Below are 21193 nucleotides of genomic sequence, written 5' to 3' on the forward strand. Positions count from 1 at the left end.
GTCTGTGCCTGTGCATGGCCGTTTGGAGGAGGATGGGCAGGGGAGGGCTTCAATGGCTGGGAAGGTGTAGATGGGCTGGAGTAAGTCTTAACAGAGATTTCGGCAGTTGGAACCCAAGCACAGTACAGGGTAAAGCTTTGGATTCTTGCCCAGAAATAGCTAAGAAGAAAAATTAAAAAAAATAAAATAAAAAAATTTAAATTGAATCAGGTTGGGCAGACTGGATGGACCATTCGGGTCTTTATCTGCCGTCATCTACTATGTTACTATGTTATACAGATGTCATAAAATCCCTAAAACTGGATTTAGAAAAAGCCCCAGAAAATTCCCTCCCTGTTGATTTATATGTTGTTAACTCTCAAGAGGGGTGGTCGAAAGATAACACCATTTGCTTTATTTCCGGATACACCAGTTGAAAAAGTGCCTCCCAGTTCCTCCTTTATGCTTTCATCACTCTATAGTCAATGCACACTAGTGCTGCCCAATTTCAGATTCGAATTGATTTGCTTAAAAAAAAAAAAAAAATTGGCCTCCTGATTCGGTGACTGACCTTCCCCCTCGACCCCTAAAGCAGGAGCGGCAGCACTGCCTCTTGCTGGCTGGCCAGCCGTTGCCGCTCCTGCTTTAGGGGGGAGGGTCAGTCGGGAAGTGCCGCAGTGACCTCCGGCTCCCCCCCCCCTGACCACCCGCTCTTAAATTTAGAACATCTGTATCTCCCGCAGTTCTTCCTGTATGACTCAGACTTCAGCTGTTTGCGGTCCTCGCTAACTCACCTTCCCCGTTTCCCCCAGCCTATTCCCCTTCCGCCTTGTCAGGGGGGGGGGGGAAGACAATACAATAAAATCATTCTTCGAGCTAATTGCTGCAAGAAGGGGCAGGGCTGGAGCGTTCAGGAGCTCCAAGAAAGAAAATAAAAGATAAACTGCTTTTCATCCAACCAGGGGAAAACCTCGTCGGATAGACAGAAGAAAGCTACCAATTAGGGCTCAGATTCTCCGCCATCCTACTATTTGCAGCCAATGGTGAGGGGACAGAGTAGGGCTACAGGTTCCAGGATTTTGTTCTGTTTGTTTACCTAATTATCTAATTCCAGCAGCAGAGCAGCCTGCAGAGAGGATTGCCAGTACTGTAACGATCCTTGCAGGCTGCCACCTGCCTCCGGAGCTGTCATTCCCTCTGCCGCGATCCCGCCCCTGATGTCAGAGGAGGGGTGGGACCGCGGCAGAGGGAACAACAGCTGCGGAGGCAGGTGGCAGCCTGCAAGGATCGTTATGGTACCGGCAACCAAGCAATTCATGCCACTGTTTGAAATCGGACGCTACAGTGTAAGGATCTCACTACCAGTCCATTCCAACTGTGCACTGGAAGGCTTCCTTATTTTCCCCCGTTCGAACAACCAGGCCAAAGGGCGTTGCCCCAATTTATATCAGATTATGTGTTTCCTTTAGAGACTGCTTTGTAATTGCTGGAAGTCAAAAGAAAGTCCTCTACCAGGGTCCCAATGCCGTGGGCATTCAAGTCCAGAAGTATAGAAGCGCGCCTTCCACAGAAACAACTGGAAACAGCTGGCTTTCCACGGCCCATGCATCATAGAGGAATCTTATCCTTTTGCAGTCAAATTACAGGGACATCAAACCAGCTCCCACAGAGATAAAAACCCAGTGATTACTTGATTCCATGAGCTGGTGGACTGATAGTCACTATTCTCAGCATATTCTGTTTTTCCTGGTTGCTATTATAATAGTACAGTGTAGTGGAAATATTGTAGGAATTATTAATTGGTGTAAGTTTAACCTTGGCTTCTGTTTTGAGGATGAACAAAATGTGGCTGTCCCCGTTTGGGTTTAGCCTTTTTCTAAATGATCTCATATATTTCAGCTATGGCGTTTATCCAGTGAATTTGATCCTTGCGGTTCCCCTATCTTGTACCCCTTACATCTCTTCGACCACGACTGGTTTAGAGGTAACTCATATCTTGATGTACCATAAAGATTATATCTGATCACGCTACCACAATGGCACCACATACTCCATATGCCAGTTAAAAAGTGGTTCGACTATTTGTTTGACCCTCATTAAATGCTTTCCCATGCATATTATACACACATTCCTCCCGTCTGTGACCCAGACTATCTAGTCATACTCACTGAAGACCCTGAGTACTTGAATTCTTCTGTGTAATTATTACATTGATGGACTATGCTTTGAATAAGTATCTATAGTATCTTATGTAGCTATTATTTTGACATAATACTTTGCTCTAGATATCTGCTTGGTTTGCAGAACTAGACTCATGGGCTATGAATCCCTTAACTCCTCTTTAAGGCCCTGGACACCATGCTTTGGATCCTTGCCCGCCCCTGCTTGTTCCTGACACTGGGTGGGACCCTCAGTGCCATCGAGAGGGAAATGAGAGAAGAACCAACAGAGAAAGACCCTGCGCCACAGGGCTAAGAGAGGCCTACTTAGGAAGACAGGCCAAGGACAAAATGGATTCTAATAAACTTCATCTCTGACCCATTAAACTGCAGACATGCCCTGAAAAAGACAGTGACTAAGAATAACTGGTATGTGCTAAGTGCACAACATACAGAAGGGCTGATAACCGTAATACCCAGAAAGCAGAAGAAGAAGGAGAAGCCACTGGGGAGGGTGGGGTCCATGTCCACAGGGTTTAGAAATTAGCACCAAGGACTAACTGCCAGGGGAGATAGAGAAGTTGCTTTTTGACAACACCCAACCCTTGCAATGACCCAATGTTACCTGTAAAAACAACCAATTACTAATTAAATAGCGTAACCACCAATCAGAATGCTAATGCAACCTCCAATCAGAGCGATACCCTGACATTCCAGGTTCAGGGATATAAAGGCCAGGAATGAGGAACTAGACAGAGAGGACTTGACTGTCTCTGACTGGTTCCTCCTCTTGGCACATTGCTGTATGATCAATCATATTTGATGCCAATCATGTAAGCTGACTTTTGATTTATTATCTATAAAGATATACTTGATACAGCATATGTGTTGTGGTGTGGTCATTACCAAAGACAGCAGCCTCCTTTCAGTCCACACTTGTGCTATTTGGTACTTGAATGATTTGTTGGAGTTATGTTGATCAGCCCATCTACCCAAGAGTTCATTTCTCTTCTCTGAGATCTAATTGCTTTTCTTCTTTCTTTTAATACAGATTGGTGGATGGAGTGTGGCAGAATTGCAGGTAACTGAATCTGATATATTTGATTATTAATAATCAAATCCAATCAGGGGTTAGAGGTAGAGTTACCAGATTTTCTGTTTGGAAAATCTGGTAACCCTAGACCCGCCCCCCTGTCCTGCCCAGTTCCATCCATCCCTGCCCCTTCATGCCCCAGTCCCGCTCCAGCTCTGCCCCCCACTGCCTGCTCTCGTTAGGCAGGAGGACATCTGCGGATGCGACATGTGACATCATTGCCCAAACCCGGAAAAAGCTTATCCGTTACTGCTCCTTTGTTTTGGAACTTGGCTCCAAACTACTTAAGAGAGATTCCATCCCTAGATAACTTCAAATCCAGTTTAAAACCTTTTTTTTTTAAAGACTCTTTTGAAGCATGATCGTCCTTTTATGGATGTTTTAAGTTCATGTTAGCCGATCTCCTGGTTTCCCCCACCTTTGGTCTTTTCCGTTTATGTTCTTCACTGTACAGATATTGTAGTTCTTCCCCCCTTTTCCTCTCATTCCAGATAGTCATTGCCTATTTGTTTGTCTTTGTCTTACGTCTTTTTGTCCTTGGTTTAGTTCTTTCCCCTTTTTTGTTGACGCTGCTTTTTGTTTTTCTAAAATTTTGTAAAACTGCTTTGAATATTGATAAGGCGGGATATGAAATTTTAATAAACTTGAACTTGAAACTTGACATGTCCTCAAAAGGGATATCCGGACGTCTGGAAACCCTAGTTTGAGGCCATTTTCTCTGCTGTGTGTGTTTCCTCTGATCATATACTGGGGGGGGGGAGGGGGGGGTCAGGGAATGAATCCTCTGGTAAGGAGAGAGTGTGTGTGTGGTTCTGATGTAACATATATCTATCCCGGACTTTCTTTGTTCATATTGATGCTTCTCTTTTGGGGATTCTGCCAGGTGGTCCAGCAGAGGTTGTTGGGGGCAGGAGCACAGCCAACCCGCTCTTGCCCCTTGCGGAGGCAATCCAGAATGCTTGCCGCCACCTCTTGCTTTTAAGCTGTGCTGAGTTCAGCCACATAGATTATGCAGGCCTCGGTGGAAGAGTGCTGCCCCCTGGCTCGCCTCTGAGCTGTCCACTGGTTTTTGGGCCGGTCAGAGACGATATTCGCGGCACTGCCCAGTTTATTCCACGCCTATCCTTTCTTGAATGTTTGGTGCTATAGAAATCATAAACAGTAGTAGTAGTTTAGTCCTGCCGAATAGCGGAGGTTGGCCGAACCAGAGTGAAGCATCTCCTGCCCACTTAACTCACTTTGAATATCTGGCCTGTAGTATCATTTGGGAACACACTCAGGGGGATGGTTTCACGTTTCAAGTTTATTTTTGATTTGATAAATCGCTTATTTAAATTTACTAAGCGAGATACAACTTTGGTAAAAAATGTAAACATACAGTCAGTCAGGCAATGAACAGCCAATAGCAGAGCTCCTGCCAAAGAATAAGTGAGTGACTGTAGAACCAGCCTATGAGGATTAGAGGTGGTTGGCTGGGGAGCCAATGAGGGTTAGGGCTGGCAGCAATGAGAAATGTGCCCTCATGCTCATTAATGGGTCTCCTCTCTGCAGTGGACGTGACTCTGGATCTTGAAACTGCTCATCATGATCTCATCCTGTCTGAGGATCGGAAAAGTGTCAGATGTGGACAACCAAGACAGAACCTGCCAAGCAATCCCGAGCGATTTGATGTCTATGTCTGTGTGCTGGGGAGTGAGGGCTTCATCTCGGGGCAATGTTACTGGGAGGTGGAGATGGGGGATATGACCAACTGTATGTTGGGAGTGTGTGAAGACTCTGCGGGGAGGAAGGGGCCGATCAGAATGTCACCTGCGGAAGGATACTGGATAGTGATGGTGTCAGATGAATATGGAAACTGGGTCTTCGTCTCCCCTAATTTCCGAGGGCGCCTGAGTGAGAGACCCCAGGCAATGGGGATTCTGCTGGACTATGAGGCAGGAAAGGTTTTATTTTACAATGCAGATAATAAATCTCTCCTCCACACCTTCACCACCACCTTCAGAGGGAAAGTCCGACCTTTCTTCTACAATTGTTCTAAAATGCCTCTGAGAATCCGCCCAGTGCCGGTCTGGGAATTAAACGGCGGAGCTCTCTCTCTATTTAACAATTTGTATCTGGGTCGCTAAGGTCTGTTATATGCGGTACTGGGGATATTTGCTTCTCTTCCTTATGATTTCATATAATCTGGCTTCTTTCCGGATAGATTTCCTGAAATGATTATGAAAGGTGAAAGACTTTACAGATTTGAGTTAAATATGTTCAAAGATATCATTGTTACACAAATATTAGTTTCAGGATTTCTTTCTTTTCTTTAAAGCATGAAGTTTATTTCTTCCTATCCCAATGGACTAACATGGAAGCCACAACACTTTTCTGAGTTTCAAACATGAAATTATAGTATAATATGAGGAAATCTGAGATTTACAGGGACAGAGATGGGAATAGAGCCTATGAAGATGAGGAGGGGTTTCGATGACCAAGAGTGACAGAAGTAACCCTCATCTCAGGCTAGCTTCGCTTCCAACGGAGCCCAATCATACATGCCTTTTGAAACAGAATACTTCTTCCCTGACCAAAAACCCCACAAGCCGCAGCTTTACCAAATATCATCCCCCTTGAAGATTCCACCAATTGACAATTCCATAACGAACCTAAAAATAATAGGATGGCAGACCAGAAAGATTTCATAAGATGACATTTCCACAATGTATGAGATAAAGTATTTGGATCTTTCTCACATTTGATACAAATAGAAGAATTAACTAATCCTGCATGAAATGCTTGTACCCGTGAGAAATATGCCCTATGCAAAACTCTATAGGTACATTCTCTCCAAACATATCCCGTAATAATTTTAGGCAAACGATGAATAGCTTGACTAAAATCTTGAAGTGATTGAATCCCCAATTCATCACACCATTTTTGTATAATAAGAACATAAGAATTGCTGCTGCTGGGTCAGACCAGTGGTCCATCATGCCCAGCAGTCCACTCACGCGGCGGCCCCCGGTCAAAGACCAGTGCTCTAAATGAGTCCAGCCTCACCTACGTACATTCCAGTTTAGATTGTAAGCTCTTCTGAGCAGAGATCCCATTAGTCGGGACTGATCCTTTGATGATGGAATGAAATACGGATTATTGCCCTAATGTTGCTGGGAAAATACTAAACTTCTAATGCCTTCTCATTTGGGCTTTATAACAAGCTCCCTATAACAGCACAGAAATAGGAGGAGAACCTTTGCTGTTTTTTCTTTTCTTGGTAGGTGTTGCAGGTTTTGCTGGAACAAGTGGTGGTGGAGACTCATTCACTCTTTCTTCTCGCTCTTTTTTCTTTTGGGCTTGGTCTTTTTCTAATTTTTCTATAAAATAGTTACTAAGCAGCTGATATTTCATATGTTGTATTTGGAATCAAACAACCACCACAATTTATGTAACAAAAATACAGAGATAGGAGACTCATTACATTGATTAAAAAAATTTATAAACCTTTCACGAACACCCAATGAAAGACCCCTCTTCTTATTGGACTCATGTAATGTTGTATTTGCATAGACCTTGGCCCATTTCCAACAGTTAAGGGTAGTTCTGGAAATCTCCTCAACCTCCCTGACTCATCCAAAATCTGAGCAATAAACTGAACCCCTTTATTTGCCCAGGATCTAAAAATGACATTAGTCATACCCGGGGTAAAATCTCCATTTCCCTGAATAGGCAAAAAATATGTAACAATCTGATGATAATCCCATAATTTCAATAATTAATTCCATACTGATCTTAATGGAATCGAAATTGAATTACCTTTTAGATAATCTGGTAATCTTGAACACGGCACTTGAATTAAGAACAATAAATGATATGGATGAAAAAATGTGTTTAATACTTTCGTCTTTTAATCTTATGAGTATAAACCTAAATATGTTGTACTTATCTTAAAAATATATACTGTGGAAAATTTGCCGACATGAATTCAAGTCTTGCGGGCTGCTGCTTCAAGGCTTGATTTCCCCTATACTTGAGACCTCTCCATATTTCACTGACCCTTGCAGAAGATTGGATGTGTTGGCTATATTCTCTCTTTTTTCTTCTTTGTTTAACTTCTCCTCGTGTCTTAACAAAATGAAATGAATTGGTGATCATGATATCACTAGTGTGATTGGGTTATCCTTTGGTTTTGCATATTAGGCTAGCCCCCCTTTTCTGGAAACACCCAAACTCCCAAGAAGGCAGAATACAAATCCTAATCTATTAAATGAAATATTCCACCTGTATGTGGTCACTCTGTATTTTGGTAAAGCTTGACGTTGAACCCGTTCTTTTTGGATTGTTCTGGAAGATTCCTGACGAAGCCATGGAAGCGAAACAGGGATGACCCTGTAGGATCTCTACATTGGATTTGAACAAGTGGATGAAAGGAACGCCTGGATGGAGAACGGCTAATCACCAACAAGAGCTTAGTACCTTTGCTACTAAGTGCCATAATATCTGGCAGGAGAAGAGAAATAAAACAATACGAGTTAGATGTAACTGAATATAAACTGAGGTAACCTTTTTCCCCCCAAAAAGGAGGAAAAAAAGGTTGATTCAAATATAAACTGAGGTTAGAGATTTGGATGTGTGAGCGTCATTTGTCATCCCCACTAATTGTTAGGGAAGTGAGTAGAGTTCCAGAGGGCCCAGGTTCAAATCCCATTTTTTTAAAATTGTGTTCTATCCAGAGACAGAAAAATATAAATTATAGCTGAATAGACACTACATAACATAACATAGCTTTATTCTTCTATACCGCCACAATCAGACGATTTCTAGGTGGTTTACACAAAAGAGAAACTGGCCAATCAGCGAAATACAGAATATTAATAATAAAAGTACAACATGTTACCTAGAGAAAGACGATATAATATTTTTGTTATAAAAAAAAAACTTCAGTTAAGAGATGAATTTATCAAATAGTACAGTCAATTTCTTTTCGTGGCTCCACCAATATAATTAACCAACCAGGACTGTTGTTTATTTGCTTGAAATGCAAGCATCCTATCCAAATAAGACCTGTATTTACAACCAGTGATCTTTGGGTAGGCAAAGAAATTACAAGTCCTGGTTATCCACGAAATGAGATAAAAGGTAGCTAGGGGCCAATCCCCAAACCAGCTTACAACAAATACAAGAAAACTTAGATATTTCTCATGCTTCTACTGGCAGCCAATGCAGTATTCAGTAGTAAGGTAATTTTCTGTCCCTGGAAGACGCAAAATTTTTTTTTTAAAAACCCCACAAATCCACAGAGAGCTAAGGTGGGATTGAAACCTGCATGCTTTAGTTCTTAATGCACAGAGCATGGTTTGTTCTTTCTGAGTTACATATAGGGAATTAGATCACTCTACATTTGGTACTAATTCTCAGGCTACCCCTCAGACTTAAGAATGTCCATTCCCTCACAGGTTTCACATTCAGGGGGAAGGGAGGGAGGGAGATAGCACCCTCTTGGGGATTAGGGAGGTGACATGACAGTGCCAGATGTAAGCCTGAAAGAAAAGAAGTTAACTACCCAATCAGTGGATAACTAAGGAAGGATGGGCTGGTGCAGCGGCGCTAACGACCTCTATTGTCCAAGACATTTACAACAATCAAAGGGGCTCCCAGACAAAGACCCTCTTAATCCTGTCAGGACTCAGCACCTTGGTCAGTCAGGAAACATAGGAGCAGCCAAACCAGCTGAAATCCACGCTTTCATCCGAGCTGTGGTTGGGATGCTATTTATTCATTCATTTTGGTTAGTTTTAAATCCCGTCCTCAGAATGCAAGTTTGACAGACATAAAGCGTAGACAAACCAATTATGCATTTACATTTGTACAGTAATGTTAGATATACAAAGTCAAGTTAATGTATTTAAAAATGGATATGCTGCTTTATACCAAATCAGTGTACGAACAATATACAAATGAGCAAATACATTTACACATCAAACATGAATTTTAAACAAAATTCAAAGCAGAAAAATCTCTCTGGCTCAGCAAACTCACAATCAAAGCAAACCTCTCTCCTACAGGTTTCAAGTTTTATTTATATTTGATTAATCGCTTAATTAAAATTGTTTCTAAGCGAATTACAATATATAAAAGTGACATAAAATTAAACATAATACTAAAATAAGAAATAACATATAAAATACTATAAAACTAGCAATTTATACAAAGAATAGCTATAAGTATGTTTTCAAAGTCTCTCACGTAAGATGAGATCCAGATACTATTTGGTCTTTAAGTTAACGTATGGTTATTTCCATGACATAACCGCAGCAGCTCCTAAAGCCCAAAAGAAGTTTTTTCTTTTCCCTTTGGACCATCTCATCTGCATCCAAGACTCCAGGATCCACGGCTAAGCATGATGCAACCGAAAACCTCCTTCACCACTCCAAACAAAAACACGTCTGGGCCTTAATCGGAATGAGTTCCGCTTAATCCAGCCTAACTAATCCTTCAATTAAATTGCAACATGTTCCCCTTGAGACCTAAAATTACTGGATAAACATCTTCTGTAGATTAAGAATCTGGTCCTTCCTCAATGTTCAAAGTATATTTCCTTAAATATTAGTTCAGTGCAAGTAATGCTATTCCCCAAATTAACACCAACATATATACAGTCAAAGTTAGGATCAAAAAATTGTAACACAAACTTGTACTGAAATTATGGCAAATCCAGTGCAAATCGTAACCTGTATTATAACATAGTAACATAGTAGATGACGACAGATAAAGACCCAAATGGTCCATCCAGTCTGCCCAACCTGATTCAATTTAAATTTAAAAATTTTTTTTTTTTCTTCTTAGCTATTCCTGGGCAAGAATCCAAAGCTTTACCCGGTACTATGCTTGGGTTCCACCTGCCGAAATCTCTGTTAAGACTTACTCCAGCCCATCTACACCCTCCCAGCCATTGAAGCCCTCCCCTGCCCATCCTCCTCCAAACGGCCATGCACAGACACAGACCGTACAAGTCTGCCCAGTACTGGCCTTAGTTCAATATTTAATATTATTTTCTGATTCTAAATCTTTATGTACATTTAACCTGCAACCTGTTCTGAGCTCTTTGGTATACAAAAAGAATTCAATAAATAAGCTTAAACTGAGGTGTCCAGCCCCCTTCATGGTTATGCCAAAATGAAGTACTTGCCAAGTTTAACATTTGGGGGTTTTGGTGTTCATATTTCTGTTTCGTGATCTATTCTTCTGTATTTGAAGGTCGGTCTGTGTTTTGTGTAACACCAGCCTACCCCTATAGAGCAGGATTATATGAGATCATAAGGAAGAGCAGCGAAGCTTTTTGATTACTTTAAGGCTGGTACTGGGCAGATTCTCAGAGGAAATTCAGATTGATTGCAGAGAAAAGGTCGGAGTTTCCCTGCGAAGGTGTCGGTGAAGGTATAGAAATGCGATTTATTCTCTGCATCGTAAAATGAGACCTTTCCTGCCTCGCAGTCCAGCAGAATCCCCACCGTCTGGGGGATCTCTCTTGGGGGCACATAGATCTCAGGGGAGGTGAGGGCCCAGAATCTCTGCCCACCGCACAGCACTGTCCAGTATCCCGCCCCATATGAGGGTTTGAACTTCCCCTTCCTCCCCACAGAGTCTTTACATACTCCCAAGATGCAGCTGGGATCATCCCCCACCTCCACCTCCCAGTAATGTCTTCCCAAGGTGAAGCCTTCACACCCCAGCACACAGAGCTCAGTATCAAATCTCTCGAGATTGTCCAGCGGATTCTGTTTCGTGTCTCCACGTCTGACACTTTTCCGATCCTCAGACACGATGAGTTTAGGATGAGCAGTTTCGGGATCCAGAGTCACATCCACTGCGGAGAGGAGACACATTAATAAACATGAGCTCACACTTCTCATTGGCTCCTCACACACACACAGACCTCTAATCCTCATAGGCTGTTTCTTTAGTCACTTATTCTATCATAGGGGCTCTGCTATTGGCTACTTTTCTTTGGCTGCCTTGGATCCACTGATCCTATTGGACACCAGCTTTTTCACTGGACTGAGTGTATTCAAACTATGTCTGAATAAGGTAATGAAAGAGAGGCTCTCATTGGTTAATTTACTGACAGGTTTCCTGTAACTCATACCCCTATTGGTCCCCTTTATCCCCAATAGCATTCACTTGTTAACTACATCAGCTGCATAACACTATTTCTTCTCGGCAGATAGCGGAAGAAACAGCTTCGAAGAATCACCTGAGAAACTTTGCCTTTATCCAAAACTCAGAAGTGCTCTTAAATATATTATGGGCCCAATATTGAAAGGATTCATGGTCCCAATTTTGAGTTAATTGACATCTTTGAACATTTACCAAAGCTGAGTGCATACATTTTTGCTCAAACCTTCACTAAAGGTTCGATATTCAAATGGCTTCTGGCCATTGAAATTTCATGTCTGAGGCTAACTTTATTGTATATTCGCTGGCACTTAACCAGATACTGTTGCTCAGTTAGAGCCCAGTTAGAGCCTAAACGGAAACCGGGCCGGGAATGGAGTCAATGTTAATGTTGATAGTCAACGCTTAACCACATAAGATAACCATTGGATATTTGAATGTCAATTGCATTGAAAACCATCATGGTAGAATAGAAAGATAACATTTTGGTGGAACTCAGTTTGATTTCTAAATATAAGTCTGTAGAAGCTGAAACTAACTCCGTTGAAAAGTTTATGAAGATTTGGAGCCCTAACCTGTCAAGAAGTCGTTTAGGTCGCTTGTTCTTTGAATGATTTAACCTTTCTTACAGTTTGTTATACTATAATTAAAATTTCAATAAAGAATAAGTTCAAAGGGCTTTTCTTGATTTGTTATACGTGCAGATTCATATGTATTGCACTGTTACTACTTGAAAATCAATAAAGATTTATATATATATAAAAAAAAGAATATTGGAATTTAAAACAGCACCCGTTACTGATTTAATCTCTGATTTAATCTTTTCGCTTCTTTTAACCATTTTCTTCAGTTTATTTTAGCTGCCCTTTCAAAAATTAAATGCTGCCTTGGTCATTTTCGTCAGTGACTTCTCTCAAGATACCAGCTTGTATCTGATCACGATTTTCCAGCAGACCCAACATCGTTACCAGAGGGATCCTTTCCCGACCCTACAGTATATGATCAGGAAACTCATACACTCTTCTCTATCACAGCAGAGAAAATGATCCTGAACACTGGCTGTATTTGCCTGTGTTATGAGCGGATTTGATTACTGGATAGAATTAGTTCCACGAGTATATCAGATTCCGTTACCTCCATATCTGCCACATTCCATCCACCAATCTGCATTCAAAGAAAGATGAACAGCCATCAGATCTCACAGGAGAGAAATAAGTCGAAAGATGTCAATAATATATGTTGCTAACTTTGAGTAAAATTTACCAAGTCCTGCAGGCCATGAATTTTTGGATTGAAAACAATGTAGAAATACAGAAATGTTAGAGAGTTTTGGTGTTGCTGTGTCTCCGGTTCCTCCCCCTTTTGGCCTTGCCTGCCTGGAATCACTCTGACCTACAGTCGTGTTGGCCTCTTCGGTTCCTGAGGAAGGGGCTATTGCCTTGAAACCCTGCTGGGTCGAGCCGTGTTGAAAGAGGACTGCACCTTAACTTTGGCTTTTGATCCAAAAAAAAGCTGGACTCTCCTTGCTACTATTTGACTACAGCAAACTGGAGGCACAAGTGACTACTAATTTTTTCATTCTCTATTAGGCATTTGGCGCATTGCAGGACAGTGAACTTTTTGTCTTCCACTTTTATATATATTCATTTATTGCACACTGTTTGCACTTGACTTGCACTTTAAAGCACACAGGAGCTCCCAGATGATGGTGTGCGGCTGGCAGTGAGTGGTAATCTCTGGCTGGCTTTGCACTAGAGCTGCTCTTTGAGTTCCTCTTTAAAGCTTTCAAACTCACGCTGAGGATGCTCCGTATCTTAAAAATTTAGATTTGAGGTTTATATAGTTTTGGTGGAGTCTAAGGAGTTAACTTTCCTGCAATGTCCTAGGACATACCCAACTTATATTTTGACCACAGGACTTTGGACTATAAGTTACCTCCACCTTCTACCTCGTAATTCCACTCTTTAAACAGTACTAGTCTTATCTCTTCTTGTATTGTATCATCTCACTAACTGTTGTATCTCCTTTGACCCTATTTAGACATAGTGCAACTCATAAATCCCAGATTAGATTAGATATATCATATAATATATTACACCTGATCATGAGTTAATACAATTAGAGAAACCAGGCTACTGGGGTCGGTAGCATGGAATGTTGCTACGTTTTGGGTTCTTGCCAGGTACTAGTGACCTGGATTGGCCACCGTGAGGACGGGCTACTGGGCTTGATGGACCATTGCTCTGACCCAATAAGGCTAGTCTTATGCTCTTATACAACAATTCCTTACCTCCAATGTTTGTGACCAGTTTCTTTAGCTGCTGACAGTAGCTCAATTTGAAACCCGTTTTCAGATCAGTTGAAACAACTTCTGGTTGTGGAAACTTCATTTTCTGACACCTAAAGATTAGAGAATCCTAGGATTATTCTGGGAGATATTCTTTCTCTCTCTCTCTAACCCATTAATTCCCTTCTTCCAAACTAAAAACAAAGAAATAAAAAGAAATCATCTATGTTCATAGAACAAGGTCAGAAAAGAAACTTGTACCTTCTCAGGGTGTCCTTCACATCCTAGAGGAGAAAGAGACAGAGAATAGATCTAGTTAGATTTTGCAGTAACATAGTAACATAGTAGATGACGGCAGATAAAGACCCGAATGTTCCATCCAGTCTGCCCAACCTGATTCAATTTAAATTTTTTTTTATTTTTCTTCTTAGCTATTTCTGGGCAAGAATCCAAAGCTTTACCCGGTACTATGCTTGAGTTCCAACTGCCGAAATCTCTGTTAAGACTTACTCCAGCCCATCTACACCCTCCCAGCCATTGAAGCCCTCCCCTGCCCATCCTCCACCAAACGGCCATACACAGACGCAGACCGTACAAGTTGCCCAGTAACTGGCCTAATTCAATCTTTAATATTATTTTCTGATTCTAAATCTTCTGTGTTCATCCCACGCTTCTTTGAACTCAGTCACAGTTTTACTCTCCACCACCTCTCTCGGGAGCGCATTCCAGGCATCCACCACCCTCAGTTTCCGAGAACATACTAGAGTAGACGCTTTAGGATATTCCACTCCCAGCCCTGTGTCTGGAGAAAATAAATTTAAGCAGTGGGACAGGATTATCCCTCCTGCTTCCCACAGACAGGGAGCAGCTGGCTAAGGGGTCGTGCACTGGAGCTCCTAAGAAGAGCTGGAAGGGAAGGAATAAGGAGAGGGGCTGAGTTTGAAGGGGAATCTCTGATAAGAGCTTTCTGGTACATACTTTGGATCCAAATTGGCCATCTCAACAGTGAAAGGAATTGGGACTTGTCCGGGGATCTGGACGGCTTTTCTTTTTTTTTTAATCTTTATTAATTTTCAAAACTAATACAAAGTGCCAAGAATTATACAGACATTAATAATCAACGTAAGCACTTAAATTTCATCAATAACAATGCATAAGAAAAATATCCCTCCCCTCCCATCCAACAATTTAATCAAGAAATAAACCAGTAAGATATTGTCCTATGATTATCATATTTTTATTATGACCATTTTAGCATATTTGTTTTTATTTCTCTAGCCAACCTTTTATAGTTCTCCACACTCTTATTGTTTTGATTTTAACGTGCTGGTTTCAATATGTGCTTTATATAAATGCCATTATGATGCAACATTTTTTCTGTATTTTAAATGTGTTTTATCAATGCTTTAAATGTTTCCTTAGAGTCCCCTGAGGAAGACGTTCTCGTTCACCGAAACTAGGATCATTTTTGGGACTACACTTTCGAATAAAGACTTTGCTTTTGGTTGAAAGGATGTCTTCCTTACCTTTTATCCTGTACTTCCAGGAGAATCTGGCCATGTAAACCTCAGGAAATTATTTTAAAAGCCCTGATGTGGTCGCTGGATCAATAGGGGCTTTGAAAAACCGGTCCCATTATTTGAAGGTACTTTTGATGTGTTACTTGAATTCCCTGATTCTTCCTGAGAAATATATTTGCTAATCTCACCTTCAGTAACTCAGCAGCCGGCTGCTGACTCTTCTTCTCGATCTCGGAGATCAGCTGCGTGAGGGAGGAACTTTGCTCTTGAAGTTGGCTCACATTTTCCCCGATTCTCTGAAGAATCTGCTTCTCTTCCTCCTCCAGTTTCGAGAGAAGGAACTGCTTCTCCTTATCCAGAAACTGGAGTAACTCCTCAAACTCAGACTCCACTTTCTGTCTTTTGATCTGTGCCTCACTCTGCATTACACAAAGACAGATAATTCTGCATTAATTACATTTGCTCATGACCTTAATTAAAATCACAGTTGCTCAGCTGTCACACCGTAAATTCCAGGCCTTGTCATTTTTCACAATAGTGTCACTCAGTTATTGAAATTTTGTAATTATTACTTTCAAGATAACAACCTGAAACAGAAAAAAATCTAAATGGCTTAAAAAGAAATAAAATATTGAGTCTAAACATGTGATTACATAATTTTAATATAAAGATTATACTATTTATAACAAGCCCTCAAAGCAGGAGATCAACCCATAAAGGAAATAAACATGCATATTTTATAGGAAATTCTCCTTAGAATGTAGAATTAATCATCAATTCTAATTTGGAGAGTGAGCGAGACTTATGCCAATGGTTCCTTGGAAAGTACAGGCTGCATCGCTTGCCCCTGTGCTACCAGCTGACCACTCAGAAACCCGGAATTCTGGTCTCAATCTCTTTCGGGCACCAGCTCCTCACATGATCCCTCAAAGCCCTTGGGCCAGTTTTCCGCCAAGTCCCTTGCCTTGTTTAAAGCAAACTGAAAACCCACTGAGATAGATGACAGGAGCCCATGGGAGACTTTAGAGGTTGTGAGACCTATTCCTGCATTTTGCTGGAGTTGCTGAAGTCACGGGCTTGAAGAAACCGGTTTCAGTTCAGATGCTAATGTGTGGCATGTGAGTGTGTAGATTACTTGCTGTGAAGAGTTTCTCTTGGATACCAAACAGTGCTGAAAGCAAATGCAAGTCAGCAGGACCCTAAGAACGGATAAAGAGATGCCAGGCTAATGCACTGATGTGCCTGTATTAACATAGACGCACCTTGCCTGCAAAGAGGTTGGCATTCCCTTTTGTGCATTATAGGGAGAGCTCGTTTAAGTACTAATGAGTTGCCTGTAATGCATTTGCATAGGGTTCTTGGTGGTTGCTATGGCAATCGATAAAAGCCCCCAAGAACCCTTTGGAGCATTGGAGGCACCAGGTCCTCAGTTTCCTGCCCCTGAACACCCAGCCCTGCAGCCATCCTGCCCAGCTCCAGAATCCCCCATTCCAAACAGCTGGAAATCAATGCTTCTTGCTCAAGGACAAATGGAGCTTGTTGACTGTCCAGAGCTGTTTGGGGGAGAACGGGATAGAAAATAGGTAAATCAATTTCCCATTCTGTCAGCTAAACCACCTGATTTCTCTGGGTAAATACAATGTTAAAACGTTTCATTGCTCAGAATCTGCCAAGACATAGTTGCCATTCTCTAACAAGACAGATTGATTTCTATTATTCTCTTTTTCAGGATAGAGAATGACACGGGGGACAAATTTGTCCCCGTCCCCGCAGGAACTCAATTTCCCTGTCCCGTCACAGCGAGTCTTGTCACTGTCCCTATACCATTCCTGTTAGCTCTGTCTTAACACACAAGCCTAGAACCCTTAGGATTTGAAAGCGTTTGAGGCTTGTGCAGATGAGGGCGGAGCTTAGGCATTGGTGGAATGAGGCATTATGACATCACAATGTCAGCTCTAGAATGTTCCTACTTAGGATTCTAATGTGTTTGAGGCTTAGGCATTGGTGGAATGAGGCATTATGACATCACAATCTCAGCTCTAGAATGTTCCTACTTAGGATTCTAATGCGTTTGAGGCTTAGGCATTGGTGGAATGAGGCATTATGACATCACAATCTGAGCTCTAGAATGTTGCTTCTTATGATGTTAAAGTGTTTGAGGCTTGTGCAGATGAGGACGGAGCTTAGGCATTGGTGGAATGAGGCATTATGACATCACAATCTGAGCTCTAGAATGTTGCTTCTTATGATGTTAAAGTGTTTGAGGCTTGTGCAGATGAGGGCAGAGCTTGTAGGAATGGGGCAGGGACAGGAAAAGAACTTGCGGTGATGGGAAAATGAGTTCCTGAAGGGATGGGGAAAAATTTGTCCCTGTGTCATTCTCTAATTCAGGAGATTGACTGTAGACAGAAACACAGACACCCACCCTCAGCTCCTCAGCTTTCTTCTCTTCAGCAGATTTAAACTTCAGAAGAGCTTCCCCATGTTTTCTCAGAGATTCCAGGTGCATTTTAAATTTTTCCTGTAAACATTAAACATCTGTTGTTAGAATATTATTGTTTTTAAAAGAACAATTTCACACTCAATGGTAAATTAGATCATTTCTTTGAAATGAATGAATTTTGAAGGGTCAGTATTCAAAGTGATTTAACTGGGGGTTAAAGTGGGAGCAGCTGGCCCCCCCCCCCCAACATGCAGCAGCTGAGTATCTGTGGAGACCACCTGACCACAGCTGTAACCCAGCAATCCAGGACAGCAGTGGCGCCCTTCCCCCGCCTCCCGCCCCTTCCCTTCCCCTGTAACCTTTTCATTTTCCAGGTGCGAGCAACCGCACAAACTTGCTGCCCGCGTCGTATCGGCTATCCCTCTGATGTCCGTTCTTAGGCGCGGGGCTCGAAAATGCTGTGGCTCGGCCCAAAATTGGATTGTCTCCCTAGATCTGTAGCAATGGCTTCTGGATCCTCCCTACAAATTGAGTTTTCTGCTAAGATCCTGGGAATCCTCCTCGAATCCTTACTTTCCTTCAAGGATCAAATCAACTCTGTGATTAAGAAATGCTTTTTCAACTTACGCATGCGGAGGAAGGTCAGACATCTTTTTCATCAACACCATTTTTCCATCTTGGTTCAGTCGATTATTTTATCTCACCTTGACCTCACTATTACAAAAACCTGTCTTTCTAGACTACAATTGGTCCAGAATACAGCTGCTAGACTGATTTTTGGGAAATGCAAGTTTGATCGTGTGACCCCACTGCTTTATAATCTCCACTGGCTCCCTGTATACTTTAGAATCCAGTTTAAATGTGCCTGTGTCACTTTTAAAATCCTCTGTGGTATTTACTCCTCTAGTTCCTTTATCTTGGAACTCTTATAGATTCTCTCTTGCAAGGGGTGATCATAGGCCAAGTAGGCACGTGCCTAGGGCCCGAAATGGTCAGGGGGGCCCGATGAAGGAGGGCATCAACATTGTTTTTTCCAAATGGCGATGGGCCCCTCCAGCATCGATTGGCAAAGCGGACCTCACCCCATTTGGCAACACGGCCCCACCCCCATCAACGGAAAGTAAGACAAGCAAGCAACGTGGGTAAGAAAGGCAACAGGAACTGTAATTGTGCAAGCGGTGTTGCTTCCCTCTGACGCAGCTTCCTGTTTCCGCCTGGGTGCATGGTGGGGTGGGGCCCAGTGTACTTGGGTGCTTAGGGGCCCTCGACGAATTAATCCTGCCCTGGGTAAAGGTATTAAAAGAATCAAGACTCTTGGTCAATCTCTGTCTTTTAAGTTGACTCGTCTTTGGAACGACCTTCCACTTCGCTTAAGAAGTTCTGGTTCCTTTCCCTTTTGTCGTAAGTCTCTGGAAACCATTCTGTTTACTAAACATTTTGGAAACTAATCTTTCTTGATAATTCTCTAAATGCCCTTATTGGCCTAACTTAATCGTTGTAAACCGAGTCGAGCTTTTCTGGATCGAAGTCTCGGTATACAAAACTAAGCATTAGATTAGATTAGCTCAGAAAGAGGCGACACCGATGCGGACAGCAAGTTCGGAAAAATTAAAGAGGCACGAAGAACGGGAAGGGGTGCACGTGTGCGGTGGGGGGGGGGAAGGAGCAGGGGGACGGAGAGGAGGATGAGTGCCTCCCCCCCCATTACCCCCCTTACTGATCCAGGACAAAATTAAAGCAGGGCTTGGGCACCAGCAATATTCAGGGCAAGCCCCAAATACCTAACCAGGACTGGACCCCCTCCCTCCATAAATGTGCATGGAAGATGTTTGCTATGACAGCTGACATGAGTTTTGTTTTAACATTTAATACAAATAAATATTCTCTATGGGCTTCAGGGCCATTAGCGCAGCGCCGTGAGACTTCCATTCCAAATATTCAATGAAATACTATCATTCCTCCCACAATTTTTCATATGACAAACCCTATCTCCCCCCCCCCCCCCCCTCCTTCCCCGCAGGATGGAAGGGGACATAGATTCCCAGGCCTTGGGAGTTTTAAAGCTCTGCTGATTCAGCCTGAAGAGGTCCATCGTCCGCTCTGGGACCAGACAGTACCGACCTTGTAGTCCTGCTCAGCCTCCTCCATGGGGATCACGGGGTGAGATCGGTGATCCCGGGATCTGCCACACACCCCACAGATCGCTCTCTGGTCCAGCTCGCAAAACAGCATCAGCTCCTCCTCATGCTTCTCACACCGATTCTCCTCTTTCGGTCTCTCGCAAGCCTGACTGAGCTTTCTCGCTATTTCGATCACGTTTGCCAGCTGCCTGTTGGATCGGAGGTTTCTGTTCCGAGACCTTTTCTTGCACTGGGGACAGGGGGAGTCCGGGTCTCTCCCCTCCCAGGCCTGAGTGATGCAGGAGCGGCAGAAGTTGTGTCCACAGTCCGTCGTCACTGGATCTGTAAAATAATCCAGACAGATAGAACAAGAAGCTTCTTCTCGCAGACTCTCCAGAGGGTTTGCAGCAGCCATAATTATCACAGGAAATGAGAGCCAGAATTAAGTTTCTGTTTCACTTGTAGCTTGAGTGAGTGTGAAAATAAGGCGTGGCTGTCTGGACCAGATCTTTGTGTAACAAGGGGTTATAAAATGGTTTTTTCTCCCCTTCTGAGGGCTGTGGAGGGTCCCAGGAATAATAATAGTTTATTTTTACATACGGCCATACCCGGGAGTTCTAGGCGGTTCACATCAATCAATCATAATACATACAGTGCAAATAGATATTTAAAATTGAAATCATCTAAAATTTCGGCAAAGTTAAAGCTTACAGTGGGAAGATACAAACAATTTAAAATGAGATAAGAATTATAAGTAAGTACTAAGATACATTAGGTTGCCAGTCTAATGAATAATTGAGTTTTTATCTGTTTTCTAAAATCAAGATAGGAGGAAGATTCTAACGCAATTTTGGCAAGCCATGTAATAATAATAATTTTATTTCTTATATACCGCTATACCCTAAGTTTGAAGCGGTTTACAATGAGAGTTGTGTCTAGAGAGAGTACAGTGTTAACAATAGGATACAGGATAATACAAAGTGAGCAGGTGCTGGGGGTGTTTACAATAAGGTACAGGATATTAACAAGTGAACAGTTACAGGATTCAGTGTGGCCGCCTGAAAAGAAAAGGTTCTGTCGAGGAACCTTTCGTAACGACAGGATTTTATTGAGGGGTCTGCTGCGGAGATCATGGCAGACACAAGTTCTTTGGGATTTGCGGCCATTTCAGGCCGTGAGCAGCTGCAAGGGAAAGCCTAGAGTTGCCAGCAGTTTTCAGTTGGGTCGGGTGCGTAAACACACATGTGCGTGACATCATGACACATGTGTGGTGATGACATCATAGGTCGCACATGCGTGGGAGTACCATAACCGGTTCGGGGCAGGAAAGGAGGTGACTGTCGGCTTTGGAGAGCACTAATTTAATACATTTTAAACGCTTATAGGTTCTAGTCAGGAGCGAGGGCTGAAGTTGTGGGCAGCAAGAGGGATACCG

The 21193-nt window shown here is 42.5% G+C and overlaps 2 protein-coding genes across 7 annotated transcripts in view; one reads left to right on the top strand and one right to left on the bottom strand.

Moving 5' to 3' along the window:
- Window positions 1-15503, top strand: part of LOC117363129 (E3 ubiquitin-protein ligase TRIM39-like) — a 40109-nt gene extending 24606 nt beyond the window's left edge. For 2 of the 5 annotated variants that reach the window (XM_033950447.1, XM_033950451.1), the window contains 2 exons: window positions 3190-3219; window positions 11438-12121. In XM_033950447.1, coding sequence (XP_033806338.1) covers window positions 3190-3219; window positions 11438-11533 — 126 coding nt within the window. In that variant the 3' untranslated portion in view covers window positions 11534-12121. Of the gene's footprint in view, window positions 1-3189; window positions 3220-4782; window positions 5796-11437; window positions 12122-15097 lie in introns of those variants that run through there. The other 3 variants (XM_033950452.1, XM_033950450.1, XM_033950446.1) reach the window with 3 other exon arrangements.
- On the bottom strand, window positions 10208-20174 carry LOC117363130 (E3 ubiquitin-protein ligase TRIM39-like). Of its 2 annotated transcripts, XM_033950453.1 has the most exons (7): window positions 19760-20174; window positions 17621-17716; window positions 15384-15614; window positions 13937-13959; window positions 13679-13788; window positions 12523-12552; window positions 10208-11080 (listed from the first exon to the last, which is right to left on the bottom strand). In XM_033950453.1, the coding sequence occupies exons 1-7, from the start codon at window positions 20171-20173 to the stop codon at window positions 10557-10559; spliced, it is 1428 nt and encodes a 475-aa protein (XP_033806344.1). In that variant the 5' UTR covers window position 20174; the 3' UTR covers window positions 10208-10556. The 2 variants fall into 2 exon arrangements, with proteins under 2 accessions (XP_033806344.1, XP_033806345.1); XM_033950454.1 differs by lacking the exon at window positions 12523-12552.
- Window positions 20175-21193: the final 1019 nt, after the last annotated feature.

The sequence above is a fragment of the Geotrypetes seraphini genome, chromosome 6 (genome assembly GCF_902459505.1).
Source record: "Geotrypetes seraphini chromosome 6, aGeoSer1.1, whole genome shotgun sequence".
In the NCBI taxonomy this organism is placed as follows: domain Eukaryota; kingdom Metazoa; phylum Chordata; class Amphibia; order Gymnophiona; family Dermophiidae; genus Geotrypetes; species Geotrypetes seraphini.

Coding starts and splice junctions, on each gene's coding strand:
- LOC117363130 (XM_033950453.1), bottom strand. CDS start 20,173: ATGGCTGCTGCAAACCCTCTGGAGAGTCTGCGAGAAGAAGCTTCTTGT. Junction 15,615..17,620: donor AGAAAGCTGAGGAGCTGAGG/GTGGGTGTCTGT, acceptor TGTGTAATGCAG/AGTGAGGCACAGATCAAAAG. Junction 12,553..13,678: donor ACTGGTCACAAACATTGGAG/GTAAGGAATTGT, acceptor CTTTGAATGCAG/ATTGGTGGATGGAATGTGGC.